This window comes from Orycteropus afer, unplaced genomic scaffold (genome assembly GCF_000298275.1).
Source record: "Orycteropus afer afer isolate SDZICR_OR568_19922 unplaced genomic scaffold, OryAfe1.0 scaffold00075, whole genome shotgun sequence".
NCBI classification, from domain to species: Eukaryota; Metazoa; Chordata; class Mammalia; order Tubulidentata; family Orycteropodidae; genus Orycteropus; species Orycteropus afer.
Window position 1 is genome coordinate 8,941,182 of NW_006921662.1, and position 17,038 is coordinate 8,958,219.

Here is a 17,038-nt window from a genome sequence, read left to right on the forward strand (position 1 = left end):
AAAAAAAAAAAAAAAGAACAGAACCCTAGAGATTTTTTTTTTTTTGCCCTCCAAAAATATTTATGTGAGTTATGTGTATCAATATTTAACACATAGAATTAAAATTAAGGCGTTTTAAAATACCAGAAATACAAGTACACATTCCATTAGCTGTCACATCCATGGTGTTGCATATCATGTAACCTCTTGAAAATGTCACTGAACATTCAGGAAAGAATGAGAGGGGAAATAGACATCTTATAGTTCCTATCAACTATATGTTTGTTATACATGTAGCTGAGTTAGATAGACCCTGTCGCAGACTGAATACGTGTTATTTCTGTCCTCAAGCAGCTTAGAGTAGTCAAAGGATGGTAATCCTTACAGTGATGACTGGAGCATCAAACAAAATAGTAATTTGTAAGAAAGCTGATGACACAGGGTTATGGCAGCACAAAGATCCAGAAAAACCTATCCCATTGCCATAGAGTCAGTTCCAACTCATAGGGACCCTGTAGGACAGAGTACAACTGCCCCATAGGGTTTCCAAGGCTGTAATCTTTATGGAAGCAGACTGCTGCATCTTTCTGTCACTGAGTGGCTGGTGGGTTTAAACCACCGACCTTTTGGTTCATAGCTGAGCGCTTAACCGCTACACTACCGGGACTCCTAAGCACAAAGATACTAAAACCAAACCGAACTCACTGCTGTCGAGTCAGATCCGGCTCAGTAACAACCCTTCTTGGGTTTCCGGGGCAGTATCACTATGGAAGTAGATTGCCCAAAAATATTGAAGATTATTTCAACCCAAGAGACCAGTTAGGCAGTATAAGAGGAAGTAAGTGTAAATGTGTTGGTTTATTGTTTAAACAAAACGCAGAGATGACAAAGTAAGATATAGGTTGGCTGGGGGAAGGATGTGTCTTGAATTTAGGAAATATAAAGGAAACTCATAGGTAATGCTAGAGAGACTGATCTTGAGGGGCCTTGAATGTCATACTACGGTGGTTTTTATGTTGTGGAGTAAGGAATTCATTGACACATTTAAAATAGAAGAGTGACATAATTTGAGCTGTAATTTATAACGTTCTAATAGTGGTCCAAGAATGGGAAGGAACTGGCAGTGGAGAAGGTACTTAGAAGACTAGCTCAGAGTACAGGTAAAGAATAATGTGAGAAAGGGGTAGGAACTAGGATGAGAAGTCTTTACCAGCAGTAAAAAGTGACACTGGGGAATTGATTCTGTACTATAGGTCTCACATTTCCATTTACCTTTAAGAGCCCTGCTTTTTCTGTCAAATTCTATATATTATGTATTATCCATCTACTTGTGACAAGTTGACAAAGGGAATGGAAAGATGGGCAAGGAACAAGAACTTTAATCCTCCAACCCCTAATTAATGTTTCTTTCTCCCAGTGTCTCCTTTCCTCCTGGGCCGGGCACTCTGGGCTGCCAGTCGGTTCACTGTTGCCATGTCCCCCGAACTGATCCAGCAGTTCCTGCAGGCAACAGTTCGTGGTCTTCATGAGACACAACCCCCATCAGTTCGAATTTCTGCTGTAAGAGCTATCTGGGGGTAAGTAAGCCAAAACAGAGAGCTTAGAGTGGTAAACTATTTTAAGAGAAATTTACTCAGAATAGATAGCTCAAACTAAAGTTAGTTAATGAATTATGTTGCTTGGAAGCTTCCAGCAAAGATTTCCTTCAGATCAGATATTGGGAAGACAGGAAAGAAACCGAATCAGGAACGTGGCTTCTTTTATGGACCAAAAGATGTCCAGTTCCCTTTTGCTCTTCATTCCTTTTATATTTACTCCAGCTCTAGAATCATCTCAGCCAACTCCCTTTAGTACAAAGTGAAGAACCTGAGGTTCTGAGAGATAAATAACTATATAGGTGTGCACAATTGGTGCATGACAGAAGCAGGATTAGATTTCAGATCATTTTGTTGATTGCTTCTATATTAGAAACTAAATTTGGGTTAATGTGGCCTAGAAACTTTTTTTTTTTTTTTTTTTTACTTTTTTCACAGCCAATGTACTATGACTCAACTAGTCATTTATTTGTATTTCCACCCAGACCAGAGGGAGAATTATTATTTTAAGGAATATTTTAGGGACAAAAGAATCTCAAAATTTATCTTCCACTTGCTTGCACTGTCTTCTTACCTCCGGGGTTGAGATGTACATTGTCATATATGTCTTCAGAAAACATTAGCCTGTTCTTTTGCATTAATGATTGCAAGCTTAATGTCATAACCATGAACAGAGGCCCATGTTTTTCTGCTGCAATCTAGGGAAAGCAAATCTTTGCCTTTAAATTAATTAAAGTGTTATCTAGTTAAGAGAGACACTAAGTATGGGTTTTCAGAAAGCTCTGAGGCCACTCTGAGAACAGAGAGCCCTAACCTGTTTAAGGCATAAATGTTACTTTAATAGTTGTTCTGGAAGTAGGCCAGAAGTTACTCCCTGTATCGCTTATAGCCTAATTAATACATTCATATGTATTGATTATTTCTTGGAGTGTAAAAAAATAAAAAATGTTCTTTGTAACAAGTATCAGTATAAAATTAAAAGCATTTGCCAGCTAAGTAAGGCAAATGCTTTTAACTTTACACTGATACTTGTTACAAAGGACATTTTTTTTTACACTTCAAGAAATAATTTAAGATTATTAAAACAGATATATATATATCTTAATTTGAAACTGCACGTTAATGGACTGGAAGTAATACCAGTATCATGAATTGAACACCAGATTATGATTTGTGATAGAGATTTGTCCACTCTGTATTGTCATTTTGTAGAAATGTTGAAAGTCACAAGAGGAGTTTGTATGAATAGGAAAGGGCTTTAGGTGAAATAAGTCTATTCCTGTGTTTTAGACAGTAGACAATACCTATCAAGCATTCATTGTTCACATTGATTCTCTCTGGGGGATTAGAGTTTAAAAAACTTCCTATCTCTGTTATAATTTAAAATGGTTGGGTAGGTAGTTGTTGGCTTTTACAAGTTTACATAACTTTCATGAGAAAAGAAAGTGAAGAAAACTTTTAAAAAATAAGTGTGCTTACGTGTCTTCAACTAAATGGGCAGTGGTTTTCTGAAAGGTATCCAAGATATCTCTGGAAAGCTGTGGATGTGCACACCGAAGAAATGGACACATACACATGCTTCCAGAATTTTTCTTTCATTGTCAAAGACTTTGTGGATCCCTTCAAGCCTGTCAGTGGACCCCAGGTTAAGGAGTATCTCGTGAAGAGATCATATCTATTCTTTTCTTCATAGCTAACACTATCCAATAAATTATTTTGCTATTCAATTTCCCAGCTGATTATAATCTGTATATGTCCTTGTCATATCATCACCAAAACTTCTTTCTAACTTCACTAGCAGCATTTTAATGACCATCACAACACACTTGCTTTTCTTTCTTCTTTTGTCCCAGTTTTAATTTATTCTTCCATGTCATAGTTTCTGTATCGTTACAAACGGCCTTAAGTCTTTTCTGAAACAAGATAATGATTGATAGATGATTATACTTGGATCACATTTCTCAAATTATTATATTTATGCCAGCTTTTCTCCCAAGCTCCAAATTAATATATCTAACTACCTACTATTCACCATGATGAATGGCTTCTTTCAGGTTCCTGAAAATCAATATATCTACTACTTCCAAAGAAAGCTTACTCCCTACCCCCTCCATATCTGCCTTATCTGTATTCCCTGTTGTATTAAAGGTAGAGATCTTGTACCTTTACATCTTATAAAGTTAGAGATCTTGTCTTCTCTGTTTTAATAAAGGTAGAGATCCCAGATCCCTTCTTACTGTCTCCCATTGCTACTGCTCTAGCTTGTATTCTCAACTTCTTGCCTGGATTACTTTGATAGCCTCTTAATTGATCACTCTACCTCCAGCCTCACACTTCTGCAATCTATATTATTATTGTCAACTGATTTTTCTAAAATAGAAAGCTGATGTTGTTGCTCCTGCAGTTAACTGGCTCCCAATTGTGCTCTTCAAACTCTGAGATACAGGCACCCTAGAAGAAAGTCCTAGTATGCCAGGTGATTCATGAAGCCATGGGATACATATGTAACATCATCCTAGAGTATCAGTTTTCCTTAAAGACTCTGGGATAGTAAAGAGGAATTAGGTGTTAGGAATAATTTATTTAATTTAAAAAAAAAAACACTGACTTCCAAAATAAAGCCCAGACTTCCTTAGTGTGGCATACAAGATCTAGTGTGATCTGGCCAGATGTTGCATCTCTGTGATCTTGAGCAGACTGTACGGTTTCAAACACACTGGAGGGGCGAAGTAACTGTAAGCCCTTAGAATAGAGAAGAGGCTGGATAGGGTAGGGCACAGTTGAATACTGGTAGAGGGATGAATATAAAATCTGCTGTAAGGAATTGAGAACTGACCAAAGCCAGGTGCCACATTGGCTCTTTTGGAGAAATTCGATCAGAGCAGGGTGGTATTGAAAATCAAGACATGGATCAAAAAGTTATGGACAAAGCTGACAGTTTCACTGGTCAATGTGGACCTTTAAACCCAACAGCTGACCAGAATTACATGGTTACAAAATACTTAAAATAAAAAAGTTAAGAAAAACCATTTCTTAAGTAAATACTGAGGACCTTGTTTCTGTAGTAGGTTCTTTTAACACAGAGAAACAATGTTTTTATTGATTTTTAACTCATCATTGCCATTCTGAAGATAAACAAAAGAAAAAACTTTGATCGTATATTTTTGTTAACAGTTGTTTCCCAGTGGATATGGTAAGCATTCAATCAACATTTGTTGAATAAAAGATGAATAGGGTAGAACTGTGTATATCAAACCTTAAACCCTACAAATAGTATACCATTTTTATAAATCTGCATGGAATGTTTAAATTGGTCTCATTTTAGGATGCAAAAAAATAGAAAGAGTGCAAGCTTTTTATAACATGGAAGTTAAAATAGAATCTCCTATTAAATGACACTTATGGAAAACAGGAAATATATTTGGAATATGACTAAAGCAGTAGTCTGAGGAATCACAAAAGCATTTAACTGAATATCTTTAAAAATTTGGATAAAACGACATGATGAGGATTTGCTTTAAAACAGAGCAAGAGGAAGATTAAAGAAACTTTAAAGGAAATAGCAAAGATCAGAGCAGGAATAGATTCTAAATGTAGAAATGGTGGCACTGATATATCTATATATTATACCACCGAAAGATGCAAAAACATACCTAACTCTAAAAGTAGCTTTAGAAAACAACACATACAAATGCTGCAGCATGTAAGATTGATTGGAAGAACCAGGAATTGAGGGATCTGCTTGTAATAATTCTTGCTTATCTGTCTCTCTCTAGTTATTGTGACCAACTGAAAGTCTCAGAGAGTACCCACGTGCTTCAGCCCTTCCTCCCCAGCATCCTTGATGGCTTAATCCACCTAGCAGCCCAGTTCAGCTCAGAGGTCCTCAACCTGGTGATGGAGACCCTGTGCATCGTTTGCACAGTAGACCCAGAATTCACAGCAAGCATGGAAAGCAAAATCTGCCCCTTCACTATCGCCATTTTTCTAAAGTACAGTAATGGTATGCCACAGGGAGGATGTATTGATAAGGGGCACCAAAGAAAAAGTGGTGGCTGATGAATGTAGGTTAAAGTTTCCCTAGGTCTGATGGTCTTAAACATCATAAGCAAAGGTTGTGGCTTTTAATTAGCAAAGAGTCCAGTTGTGCTATAGATATAGCAGCAATAAAAAGTGGAATACCTATTCCTGTAACACTTCGTCTCTAATGAGAACTGGAAAAGAAAGATAGATAATGAATAAAGGGCTAACAGCCATGAGGTGTAATTCAGAACTTTGATGATAGAGTAGAAAACTGAGAAACTAAATCAGAATCTTAGTAAAAGAAGAAGCTAGAACTATCGTTCAAAGAGCCCTAGTGGCATAATGGTTGAAGCACTCAGCTGCTAGCCAAAAGGTCAGTGGTTCGAACTCACCAGCCTCTCAGCAGGCAAAAAGACCTGGCAGTCTGCTCCCGTAAAGAGTCAGCATAGGAAACCCTATGGGGTAGTTCTACTGTGTCCTGTAGGGTCCCAATGAGTTGGAATTGACACACAACAACAGAACTCTATAATTTAGAGAGGGATAACTGAAGAGAGGCAAAGGTTGATGAACAAAGGTGTTCATCAAATGTTATACTGTTAACTGTTCACTCAGCTAAACACTATAAAAGCAGTAAAAATTTAAAAAGAATAATTATATCCATGAAATGGATATAATTGCATTTTATGCACTATTATGTGTCTTATGCAGCCATTAAAAATCCAGGCTTAAAAAAATAATTAAAGCTGTGGCAAAGTGCTCACATTACAATTAAATGAAAAAGTAGTTTTCCATAAAGTGCATAGAACATGAGCACAAATTTTGGTTTTGGAAAAAGAATATGAGAGTAGGTAGATATGTATGTATAAAAAAAGTTGTTGTTAGATGCCATCACCTTGGTTCCAACTCATAGTGACCCTGTGTACAACAGAACAAAACACTACTCACTCCTGCACCATCCTCACAGTCATTGTTATGTTTGAGCCCATCATTGGAACCACTGTGTCAATCCATCTCCTTAGGGTCTTCCTCTTTTTTGTTGACCCTTTACTTTACCAGGCATGATGTCCTTCTCCAGGGACTGGTCCTTCCAGATTCCATGTCTGAAGTACATCAGACGAATTCTTGCCATCTTCACTTCTAATGAGCATTCTGGCTGTATTTCTTCCAAGACAGATTTGTTTATTCTTCTGGCAATCCATGGTATATTCAGTATTCTTCATCAACATCATAATTCAAAGGCATCAGTTCCTCTTCAGTCTGCTTTATTCATTGTCCTGCTTTCACATGCATATGAGGCTATTGAAAATACCATGGCTTAGATCAGGCATACCTTAGTCTTAAGGTGACCGACCGCTTGGTTTTTTTTTTTCTTTTAATAAAATACTAGAAGAAAATACATCAAAAGGTTAAGAATGCTTAACATCCTAGATGGTGAAGTACAAGTGGTTTGGTTTTGGTTTTTGTTCCTTCAATATTCTTCTATAGTGAGTATATATTATCAATTCCTTATTATTAGGAAAACTATTAAGGTGATTTGTTTTTAAAGAGGGACCTCTAATATTGAAGCTCAGAAACATACATATATAGGGGAAGGAATTATTTATATAATATGATACCATTCTAAGCATGCTATTTTATTTGCTTTTTCACTTAAAAATATGTCCTGGAGAGCTTTCCATATCACACACTTGGACATAGCTCATATTTTTTTTATCATCACATAATCCATAAAATGGCTATATCATAATTTATTTATCCATTCTGTTAATGGACATCTAGGTTGTTCCCAATTTTTTTCTATTACAAACAGTGCTGCAGTTTTACTTTTTAGTGCAGACTGCATATATTTTTGCAAACTAGATAGAGAAAGATATTTTTCTTATATAAGTAAAGTAGGTCAAGCTGAAGTTCTATTCCTTCAAAAGACTGCTTTCCATTTGCCTTGGAAATGGCTGTGGGAGTTCTTTGAGTCTGTCATGGCTCCTCCCTAGGGGATATATATGGCTGCTCTTCAAAACATGAGAATCTGGGGTGAAATTTAGTGTTTTGGGCACAGTGTTTAAAACTTTCATGTCTTAACAAAGCATCAGTGGAGTTTATATTTTACAATTTGGTTTCATAATCTAGGTTTCACAAGAGTCACAGACCTTAAAGATTTGCCCCAGAAAAAGCCAAGTTTTGTTTTCTGAGTAGCTGTTAATGGCTAGTCTCTGCCTTCATGAAGCCATATGTACTGTGCCTCTTGGAGATTTAGCATCTCTCCTGTTCTTTCCGGTTATTCATGTGGCCTCACTAGAGCCCAGGTATATGTAAGCAAAGTAGAAGTTGTTACCTTAGTATAGGATCAAACAAGCATCATAAGCCAGAAGTAGATGCAGACCATTGGGTGGGGGTATTCCGTCTTGCCTTGTCCACTTCAGATCCCGTCGTCGCCTCACTGGCTCAGGACATCTTCAAGGAGCTGTCCCAGATCGAAGCCTGTCAGGGTCCAATGCAGATGAGGCTGATTCCCACGCTGGTCAGCATAATGCAGGCCCCAGCGGACAAGATCCCTGCAGGGCTGTGTGCGGTGAGTGGCTACAAAGACTCTGGGGAAGGTGGGGTGGAGGGGTTGGTGAGGAGGACAGGACTGAGGTAATTGATCTCCAGATACTAACTACAGTTCTCACCTATCTGATGGGAAGCCAACAGCATTAGAGATTCATGGGGTGATTTTTCCAGGCTACTGTGCCCACAAGGACAAAAGCTTTAAGGAAATGGTTCTTCACTCGGAGGAGGATCTATGTAGGAGATCCTGGATAGAGAGGGAGAACAATGTGGAACAAAACTCAAAATCATTTGGGGGTGGGGAGGGACTAGCTTTGCTGGTCTGATAGAGCCTGGTGAAACCCCTGAGACTATGGCCCCTAGCTGCCCTTCAGGTCTGGAATTGAACCTACACCTGTGGCTTCCAGCCAAACAAAAGACAGTCATATGAGTTGAACATTTACCTGAGGTAGATACATTCCTTGGAGAGAACAATCATGGAGAAAGAAGGGCTATGTACGCACAGGGAGACAGCTCAGGGGGCAGGGGTGCATGGAGGGATAGACACAGGGAAGAGGTAAATATCAGGAAGAAGTGGGAGGGGAGCTGTTGCATTGTGATGAATTGTGGTCTGTGTCATGAGACGAGTGTATATGAACTGTTGTATGGAAAGTGAATTTGCTCTGTAAATTTTCACCCAAATCACAATTGAAAAAAGAAAAGCAAATGGTTCTTCTTATTCCAGAGGTGCCTTCAGTGAATTACAGAATGCCACCATTGTATAGCACCACAAAATAAGTCACCTGGGTATTCACTCTGCTCCTTTGCACCAGAGTGCCTTGCACTCCCATGGCTATTTGCTTTCTAATTACTCATTTCATTTTCTTTCAGAAGCTTGCCTTTCATTAGTGAACTTTCTCTGGGTTGCTATGTTATATACACCCAATAAGGATCTTGGTTGTTGGACACTCCCTTTCCCTCCAGAGGGCATTCTGACTCTTTCTTTTCTCCTTCAGACAGCCATTGATATCCTGACAACAGTAGTACGGAATACAAAGCCTCCCCTTTCCCAGCTCCTCATCTGCCAGGCTTTTCCAGCTGTGGCACAATGTACCCTTCACACAGATGACAACGCTACTATGCAGGTATCTGAGTCATGGTTACTGGAAAAGGGAAGCTAGCTCCCAGTCTCTGGGCTTATAGTTGTCTGAGAAAGTTTCATACTTATGAAATGTGAATCTCTCAAATCCATATTTATACCCTGAGTACCTAGAAGGGTTTAGGTTGCAAGAGCCAGACATGTGCTTTTGGTTACGTTACAGTCTTAAAGAGGGTTGAGGCCAGCATCCTACCCATCTGTTTCTGGGTATTGCTGCTATGGAAGAGATTAGAGACTAGATCTAGACTTTCAGCCATAAGAAAGTCTTTCCTAAGTATTCCTTCAGTTAGTAAAGCTAGCAAAGTGAGAGACACCTCTGGAGAGAGGAGAGATGCTTAAATATTTTTCCTATTTCTTTTTGTTTCTTGGGGTGAGTTGGTTACTTTTTCAGGTCTTTACCACTCTGATTGATTACAAAGACTGTGGGAACTTGCCAGTGGATATTGCCTTGCAGAATAATCTGGGGATGGGCTTCCCTCTCTAGTGACTAATGCCAACCAATTTCTTTTTCTTTTCCTTTTTCTTTTTCCTGAGCCCACAAGCAAAGCTGTAGCAAAGCAGCCTCCTTGGTCAAAAAAAAAAAAGAATATTGATTTTGGTTCACCAATTGCAACAAACATATCACATCAATGCAAGATGTTAATAAGAGAAACTGTGTGATGGAGGGTGGTTTTGTATATGAGAACTCTGTACTTCCTTCACAGTTCTTCTGTAAACCTAAAACAAAACAAAATCACTAGGTAAAAAGTGGTTTGTATAAGGTCTGTATCTTCATCACCATAAAGACCTGTATTACCTCTAGTTATAGCTACATCTTAGACTTAATGGTTTTCCTGTACCAAAGGTAGATCTTTTTGGTTATGACCATAAAGTTTGTTTGGCCATTGTCTTTTGTGATGAGGAATGTACATTTTTGAAATGGCTGATTGGATGAAGAAGGATTGTGTGATACATGCCTCTGTCTGTGGACAGTAAATTCCCAATTTCAGTGGTATGAGCCTACTACAGACCCTGTGGCTCACCACTTTTATAAGGCATAAAACTCAATGCCATCAAGTCGCTTCAACTCATAGCTACCCCTCCTTGGGGTTCCAAGGCGGTATCTCTACAGAAGTAGATTGCCCAATCTTCCTTCCAAGGAGTGGCTGGTGGGTTTGAACAGCCAGCCTTCTGGTTAGCAGTCAATTGCCTTAAGCACTACACCATCAGAGCTCCTTCTGAGAATAACATTTGCCCTTACAGACTGGGGGTCTCCTGGCATCAGTCTCCCAGTTGTTAATCCTTCTTGCCACCCTGTCTCCTCAGAATGGTGGTGAGTGCCTACGGGCATATGTGTCAGTGACATTGGAACAGGTAGCCCAGTGGCATGACGAACAGGGCCACAACGGGCTGTGGTATGTAATGCAAGTGGTGAGCCAGCTCCTGGACCCCCGCACTTCAGAGTTCACTGCAGCCTTTGTGGGCCGCCTCGTCTCCACCCTCATCTCCAAGGCAGGGCGGGAGCTGGGGGAAAATCTGGACCAGATTCTTCGTGCCATCCTCAGTAAGATGCAACAGGCAGAGACGCTCAGTGTAATGCAGGTAAGCAAACAGTGGCTAGCTGGGTTTTCCCACCCTCTAGGTAATAGATATGGGAGTCAGTATATTGGTCCTGAGTGGTTTTTCCATCTCATTTATTATTCTTATAAAACTGGATCTGTTCTGGCCCAAGAAGCATTGACAGGGAAATCTCCTTGTTTTCCTGCCCTGTAGATGGCACCCTCAGTGCAAAGACTATTAGCATGCTGACTGGCCCCCTTCTCATCTACTACATCTCTGAAATTAGTTTCCCTAAGCAGATGTCCTCTTTGTTACCTCCTAGTCTCTGATCATGGTGTTTGCTCATCTGGTACACACTCAGCTGGAGCCTCTCTTAGAGTTCCTGTGTAGCCTCCCAGGACCTACTGGCAAACCGGCACTGGAGTTTGTGATGGCTGAGTGGACAAGCCGACAGCATCTCTTTTATGGACAGTATGAAGGCAAAGTCAGGTAGGGCTTCATCTTTCTTTGGGCGTTCTGTCCCTACTTTTGTTTTATTTTGCTGTCTCTGACTTTCTCCATTGATTTTTGTTTGCCATATCAAATTGTCCCTGTATTCCCTCTCTTTTTTTTTATTGTTTGCCCCTGTATATTTGAATAGCTGCCATCTTGAAATCCCCAATAGACAGTCAATACAGGTAGGCCATATATTCTGATCTCTGCTGACCAGAGAATCTCCTCTGCCATAAACTTCACCCAGCCAAGTACTGCTAGTGGCTTGTACTCCTTTATAAACTGAGGCCTTTATCCCTGGCTTTCTAACTTTCTCTCCTAAACTTTTATCCCACCAGTTCTCATCACACCATTGCATCTTCCACTATGGACTGCTACTGTAATACTTGCACACCCTAGCTTTAATCAAGAACAGATTGAATTTTTCCATCACCATAAAAATTCCGTATTTCCTAGAGAATGGTGGAAAGATTCATGTTCACTAAGGATAATGGTTACAGAGCTTGACTAATATAGCTGAGTTGTTCACTAAATTGTTCACAGGGGGGGGGGGCAGTGAAATGGCAAATACAATGTTACATGTAATTTTACAGCAGCCCTTTTTTTTTTTTTTTTAAGAAGACTGCATTTGTTGATGCTGCTTAGGTACAAACAAACACCTCATGGGATTAGATTTCTTGGTTCAGAGGTTTAGTTATAACTTCATGATCTGTCCAGTCAACTGACCTAACATTTTTAGAGATTTTTCTACTTCCGAGTTTGGTGAGTAGCACCTGGGGTCTTAAAAGCTTGTGAGTGGCTACCCAAGATGCAGCAAAATTGGTCTCTGTTCATCTGGAGCAGTAGAGGAAGAAGGGCACCCAGGAACTAGAAAAGGAACTACACTGCAGGTCAGATAGCCTCCATGAACTAAAGCCTCTTTTGCCATGAGACCAGAACTGGATGGTGCCCAGCCACCACTATTGCATGTTTTCATCAAGGACTCAATAGATAGAGTCCAATAAAAAAGAAAACTGTAGAACAGAACTTCAAATTCTTATGGAAATCAGCCTTATTGAATCCACTGAGACTGGGGGAAGCCCAACTCTTTTGTCCTAGAATAATCTTTAAACCTTGAACTGAAATGATCCCATAAAGTCATCCTTAAACTAAACAACCTGTTCAGCTCAATTAGTAAAGAATGTTGGACTTGAACATGTGTTCTTTCAAAGAATAATCTGTTTGAGATCAGATTGACGACAGTAATTCCAAAGCATAGATGAGAACTTTAAGGAGCACAGAAAGTAAAAGTTAATGGTGATGAAATGATATGGGTAGAGATAGTGAGAATGGTAACACAGTGTGAAGAATATAACCAGTGGTATTGATCTGTATATGTAGAAATGAATGGGCATAATGTTTTGTTGTGAATATTTATGCCATAAAAACCTCAACTTGTCATCATGTTAAGGCTCACTGGCCCAGGAATCATAGTGAGAGTTGGTGTGTATTCTCTCTCATTAAGTATATATGCTTATAGAATTTAATTCTTAAAAAAAGAGAAACAGTTTTCATTAGACCATCCTCATGAACTCTGTCTCATTTTCAACTGCACTGTCTTAATTCATTGTCAGAGGAAGGGGCTTAGGACATAACTGCTCATCTCCTTGGAGTGAACTCTACATAGTGACTGACTGACTCTATTTGGCTCTTCCTTGCTAGCTCTGTGGCACTGTGCAAACTGCTCCAGCATGGCATCAATGCAGATGACAAACGGCTACAGGATATCCGCGTGAAGGGAGAGGAAATATACAGCATGGATGAGGGCATCCGCACCCGCTCAAAGTCAGCCAAAAGTGGGTGATGCTGCCACCCCTCCAGTCCCCTTATAGGGGCTAAGGACACCTGGGGCGAAAGGCAGGGATGTGCTACAATCTGCTGTTTGTTTGTTTTAACATAATTGTTACTGATGGGCTTGATAAAGAAGCAGCAAACTGCAGGTAAACAATAGATCAGAACATGTAATTCCTTCCTGTTGCTGAAAATTGACAAAAACAGCCTTAGCTACAGTTTCCTTCTGGGGCTTTGATGCACCTTTTCATTGTGTCTTTGTTATCAGTTCTCCTTGACCTTTGACTGTAATGATTTATAGGTGGTGCAGAGCTGTTCTCTTCAACTGTAGGTTTATAATTACCTGGAGCTATTGTGCTTTATACAGTTACTTGATTTCAGAGCTTTATTACAGGCAAGAACCTATCTCCTTTAATTAATTCTCTTATCTCTCCTAACTTCTCAACTGTTACATCACCAAATGAAGTTATTTAACTTTAAAATGTTCTTTGGTGGCCAGATGTATTTGGCATGGTAGGAAGCCTGAGGGGTGGCAAGCCTTGTTTGATGAGGCACTGCAGTGTGGGGCTGGAGTGTTGCCAGAAGTGAGCCCATTGGTGGTCTGACTTGAAGGCTTTTTCCTTGGTCCCCAGACCCTGAACGCTGGACAAACATTCCTTTGCTGGTCAAGATCCTAAAACTGATCATCAATGAGCTTTCCAATGTCATGGAGGCCAATGCAGCTCGCCAGGCCGCTCCTGCAGAGTGGAATCAAGGTGCACCAGGGCCCTTACGCTCAAGCAGTTCAACCTGGCAGATCAGGTTGAAAGATTTTAAATGATAAATTTGGTTTGTTGAGTCATTTACTCAGAAAGTTTATTGAATACCTGCTCTGTGGCTGGCACTGTGCTAGCCACTAGGAATGTAAAAAGCTGCTTCTCAGGTCTGCCTGAGTCTGGGGTGGGAGGGAGCCAAGAGACAAGCTTCTCTAGCCCTTCCTTAGTTTGTTGCTTCTCAATCCTCCCAGAGCACTCTGAGTTCTTCCATTCCAACTTCCTGGGAGGGGTTTGCCATTCCTAATTCTGTCGTGCTTGAGACTACAGGCTGTATTATAGAAACCCTTAGAGCTCTTCTGCTCTGGCTTGTTTGGCTTTGGGAGGGAAAATGCATGAGTATGCTCCAGCTGCTTTTCATTTCCAAGTAGATGACTCCAATGATATGTGGGAGGACCAGGAGGAGGAGGAAGAAGACGAAGATGGTTTACCTGGCCAGCTCTTATCTGACATTCTTGCCACAAGTAAATATGGTAAGCAATTTTAGAAGAGGACAACCATGGTAAATACCTTTTCTTTGCACACCGATGCTAAGAATGGGGTACCAGAGAAAGGGGAGTGGTGGGCCCATAAGATGCATTCCTTGGGCTTTGGCCCCTTCTGCCTCAGCTGTGGTGGTACCTCACCACCTGAGGTCTGATCGGGGCTCTGCCCTGACCCCTGCCTGTGTTGGCTGTGTCTAACAGAGGAGGATTACTACGAGGATGATGAGGAAGATGACCCTGATGCCCTGAAGGATCCTCTCTATCAGATTGATCTGCAGGTGAGGGTGTCCAGAGAAGATGTCTTCCAAGTGACAATGTCTCAAGCCAAAGAAACAGATACGGAATTTTGTGGGGTCAAACCCATTCATAAATCATATTGGGAGCCTCAGAGGAGAGTGTTCTTGTCTATCACTGAGTGGTTAAGGGCTTTGGGTGGGCTGGGTTGTCACACCTTAATAACTTACTCCAGTGTTGTAATCTGGTTTGTTGAGGCTATGTTATGAGAGTCCTCAGGGTAGGATATGACATAAACCCTTGGAAAAACTTGTTTCTTTCCCTATAGAATTTAGTCCCTGGAGTGTATATAAACTAGGCCAAAGATGTGGCCTCCCTGTCAGGGAGCTGACATTGGTCTAAAAGCCAGTGTTCCCTATATTACTTGGTAATGGTTCTTACCCACTACAGATGGATGACCCTGGGAGCCTTCAGTAACACCACTCATTCCTCCCTCCAGGCATATCTCACGGACTTCCTGTGCCAGTTTGCTCAGCAGCCCTGCTACATAATGTTCTCAGGCCACCTTAATGACAACGAGAGGCGAGTTCTACAGACCATCGGCATCTAAAAAGGGGAGCCTTTCCGCATTAGCGCCTCCTTCTGGCCCAGCCACAAACCATTTTGCAGCCCTCACTGGCCTTGAGATGCACTTTCTTCTCAACCTAGAGTGGCTTCCTGACCACTGGCCTTTGGCCTCACCAGGGTGACACTGACTACAACTCAGACCAAACTCACCAGCACTGTCACTTAGATATGCTGGAACAAAGGACACTTCCCAAAGTCCCCCTGAAACATCCCATCTCAAGAACCCTTTTTCTTCCAAACTCTATACCCTGCCGTGTTCTTAGAGACCTGTGCTAGCCGGTCCAGAAGCATTATTGCCCAGAAGGATTATGCGTTCATGGATTATTTTGCCCCACCTCAGGAACACAATGAGCCCTGGCGGCACACTGCTTAAGCACTTGGCTGCTAACCAAAAGGTCAGCCAACGAACCCACCAGCTGCTCCATGGGAGAAAGATGTGGTGGTCTGTTTTTTGTAAAGTTTTACAGCCTTGGAAGCCCAGTGGGGCGGTTTTACTCTGTTCCTTCAGGGTCACCATGAGTCATAATCAACTCCATGGGAATGGGTTTGGTTTGGTTTTCAGAAGCACAGGAAGTCTTGACCATTTACATTCTAAAACAAACCTCATAGGACATCTGATGTGTTCAGATAGGAATTCCCTTGAGAGATAATTATGCTTTTTACCCCTGACCACTGATGCTCTGGGTTCTCAGTAGGAACAAGAGGGAGCAGCTACATCCTAAACCCTTTCCAGTGAATGCCCTCTCGTCCCTGGTGCCCTTCTGCAACACTACAGCTCCTGTCAGAGGAAGTCATCTTGTTTTTTGCCTCATTGCATGACATAAACCAACCCTTCCCCCAAGCTGTTCCTTTGTACACAGGCGCACACACACAGATTAAGCCAGACAATTGGTAATTTGGTTTTACTTTTTTAGGGAAAAGAAAGGGGGGAGGGTATTGGGGGGAAAAATAAAAACCCACCTTACCCAACTATATTTAATATGCTTCTCCCACACAGTACCACAAAGTCTGATATTCAAAAGTTACTCCCCTCCCCCTCAGGAATCCTCTAAAGTGGTAAAGTTGTAGCCTTCAAATTTGCAACATGTATTTTTCTAGGACAGTAAAATAATCTTTACAGATGAATTTAGTCTGTATGGTATAAGGTGTCTGAAGCACCTCTTTGCCTTTGATTTCCTTTAGAAGGAAAATAAAAATAGGAGGGAAAGGATTAGGTAGAGCCCGTTAGACACTAGTGTGCTTTGGCTAATCTAGCTCAAAATGATACATAGAGAGCTGTCATTGTTCAAGAAAGTATTTTTAAATTAGATCCCTTAATTGGGACATTCAGTCTAAGGAAAGGAAGATTAAGCAGCCCAGAATTTCCCTTTTTTTCATAGTGCCCACATCAGGTGTGTCACTTTTTCTCTTTTACTCATGAGTGAAAGTTTACAGAGCAAATTAGTTTTCTATTCAACCATTCATACATATTTTGTTTCATGACATTGATTGCAGTCCCCACAGCATAGCTGCATTCATCCCATGTCCTGTCTGTATTTCTCGTTCCTATTTGTCCTTTCTTACCTTCCCTTGCCCTTTTGATCTCATGGTTGATTGTTCTAAGGAGTGCATACCTCCCTGATGTTACTGTTCACCTTAGAGGTTTGTCTATTGTTTGACTGAAAGTTGAGCCGCAGAGGTGAGTTTAGGCACTTTCAATAGCCATAGAGTATTTCTTGAAGTTTGTGGTCTCAAAAA

General features: G+C 40.7%; 1 protein-coding gene across 1 annotated transcript in view; it reads left to right on the forward strand.

The window, feature by feature from the left end:
* Window positions 1-15,284, forward strand: part of IPO9 (importin 9) — a 71,592-nt gene extending 56,308 nt beyond the window's left edge. The window contains exons 14-24 of the mRNA XM_007941126.1: window positions 1,397-1,556; window positions 5,351-5,577; window positions 8,018-8,166; window positions 9,140-9,268; window positions 10,588-10,863; window positions 11,144-11,310; window positions 13,015-13,148; window positions 13,776-13,898; window positions 14,327-14,428; window positions 14,642-14,718; window positions 15,174-15,284. Of these exons, the coding sequence (XP_007939317.1) occupies window positions 1,397-1,556; window positions 5,351-5,577; window positions 8,018-8,166; window positions 9,140-9,268; window positions 10,588-10,863; window positions 11,144-11,310; window positions 13,015-13,148; window positions 13,776-13,898; window positions 14,327-14,428; window positions 14,642-14,718; window positions 15,174-15,284 (1,655 nt within the window). The remainder of the gene's footprint in view (window positions 1-1,396; window positions 1,557-5,350; window positions 5,578-8,017; window positions 8,167-9,139; window positions 9,269-10,587; window positions 10,864-11,143; window positions 11,311-13,014; window positions 13,149-13,775; window positions 13,899-14,326; window positions 14,429-14,641; window positions 14,719-15,173) is intronic.
* The last annotated feature ends 1,754 nt before the right edge of the window (window positions 15,285-17,038 follow it).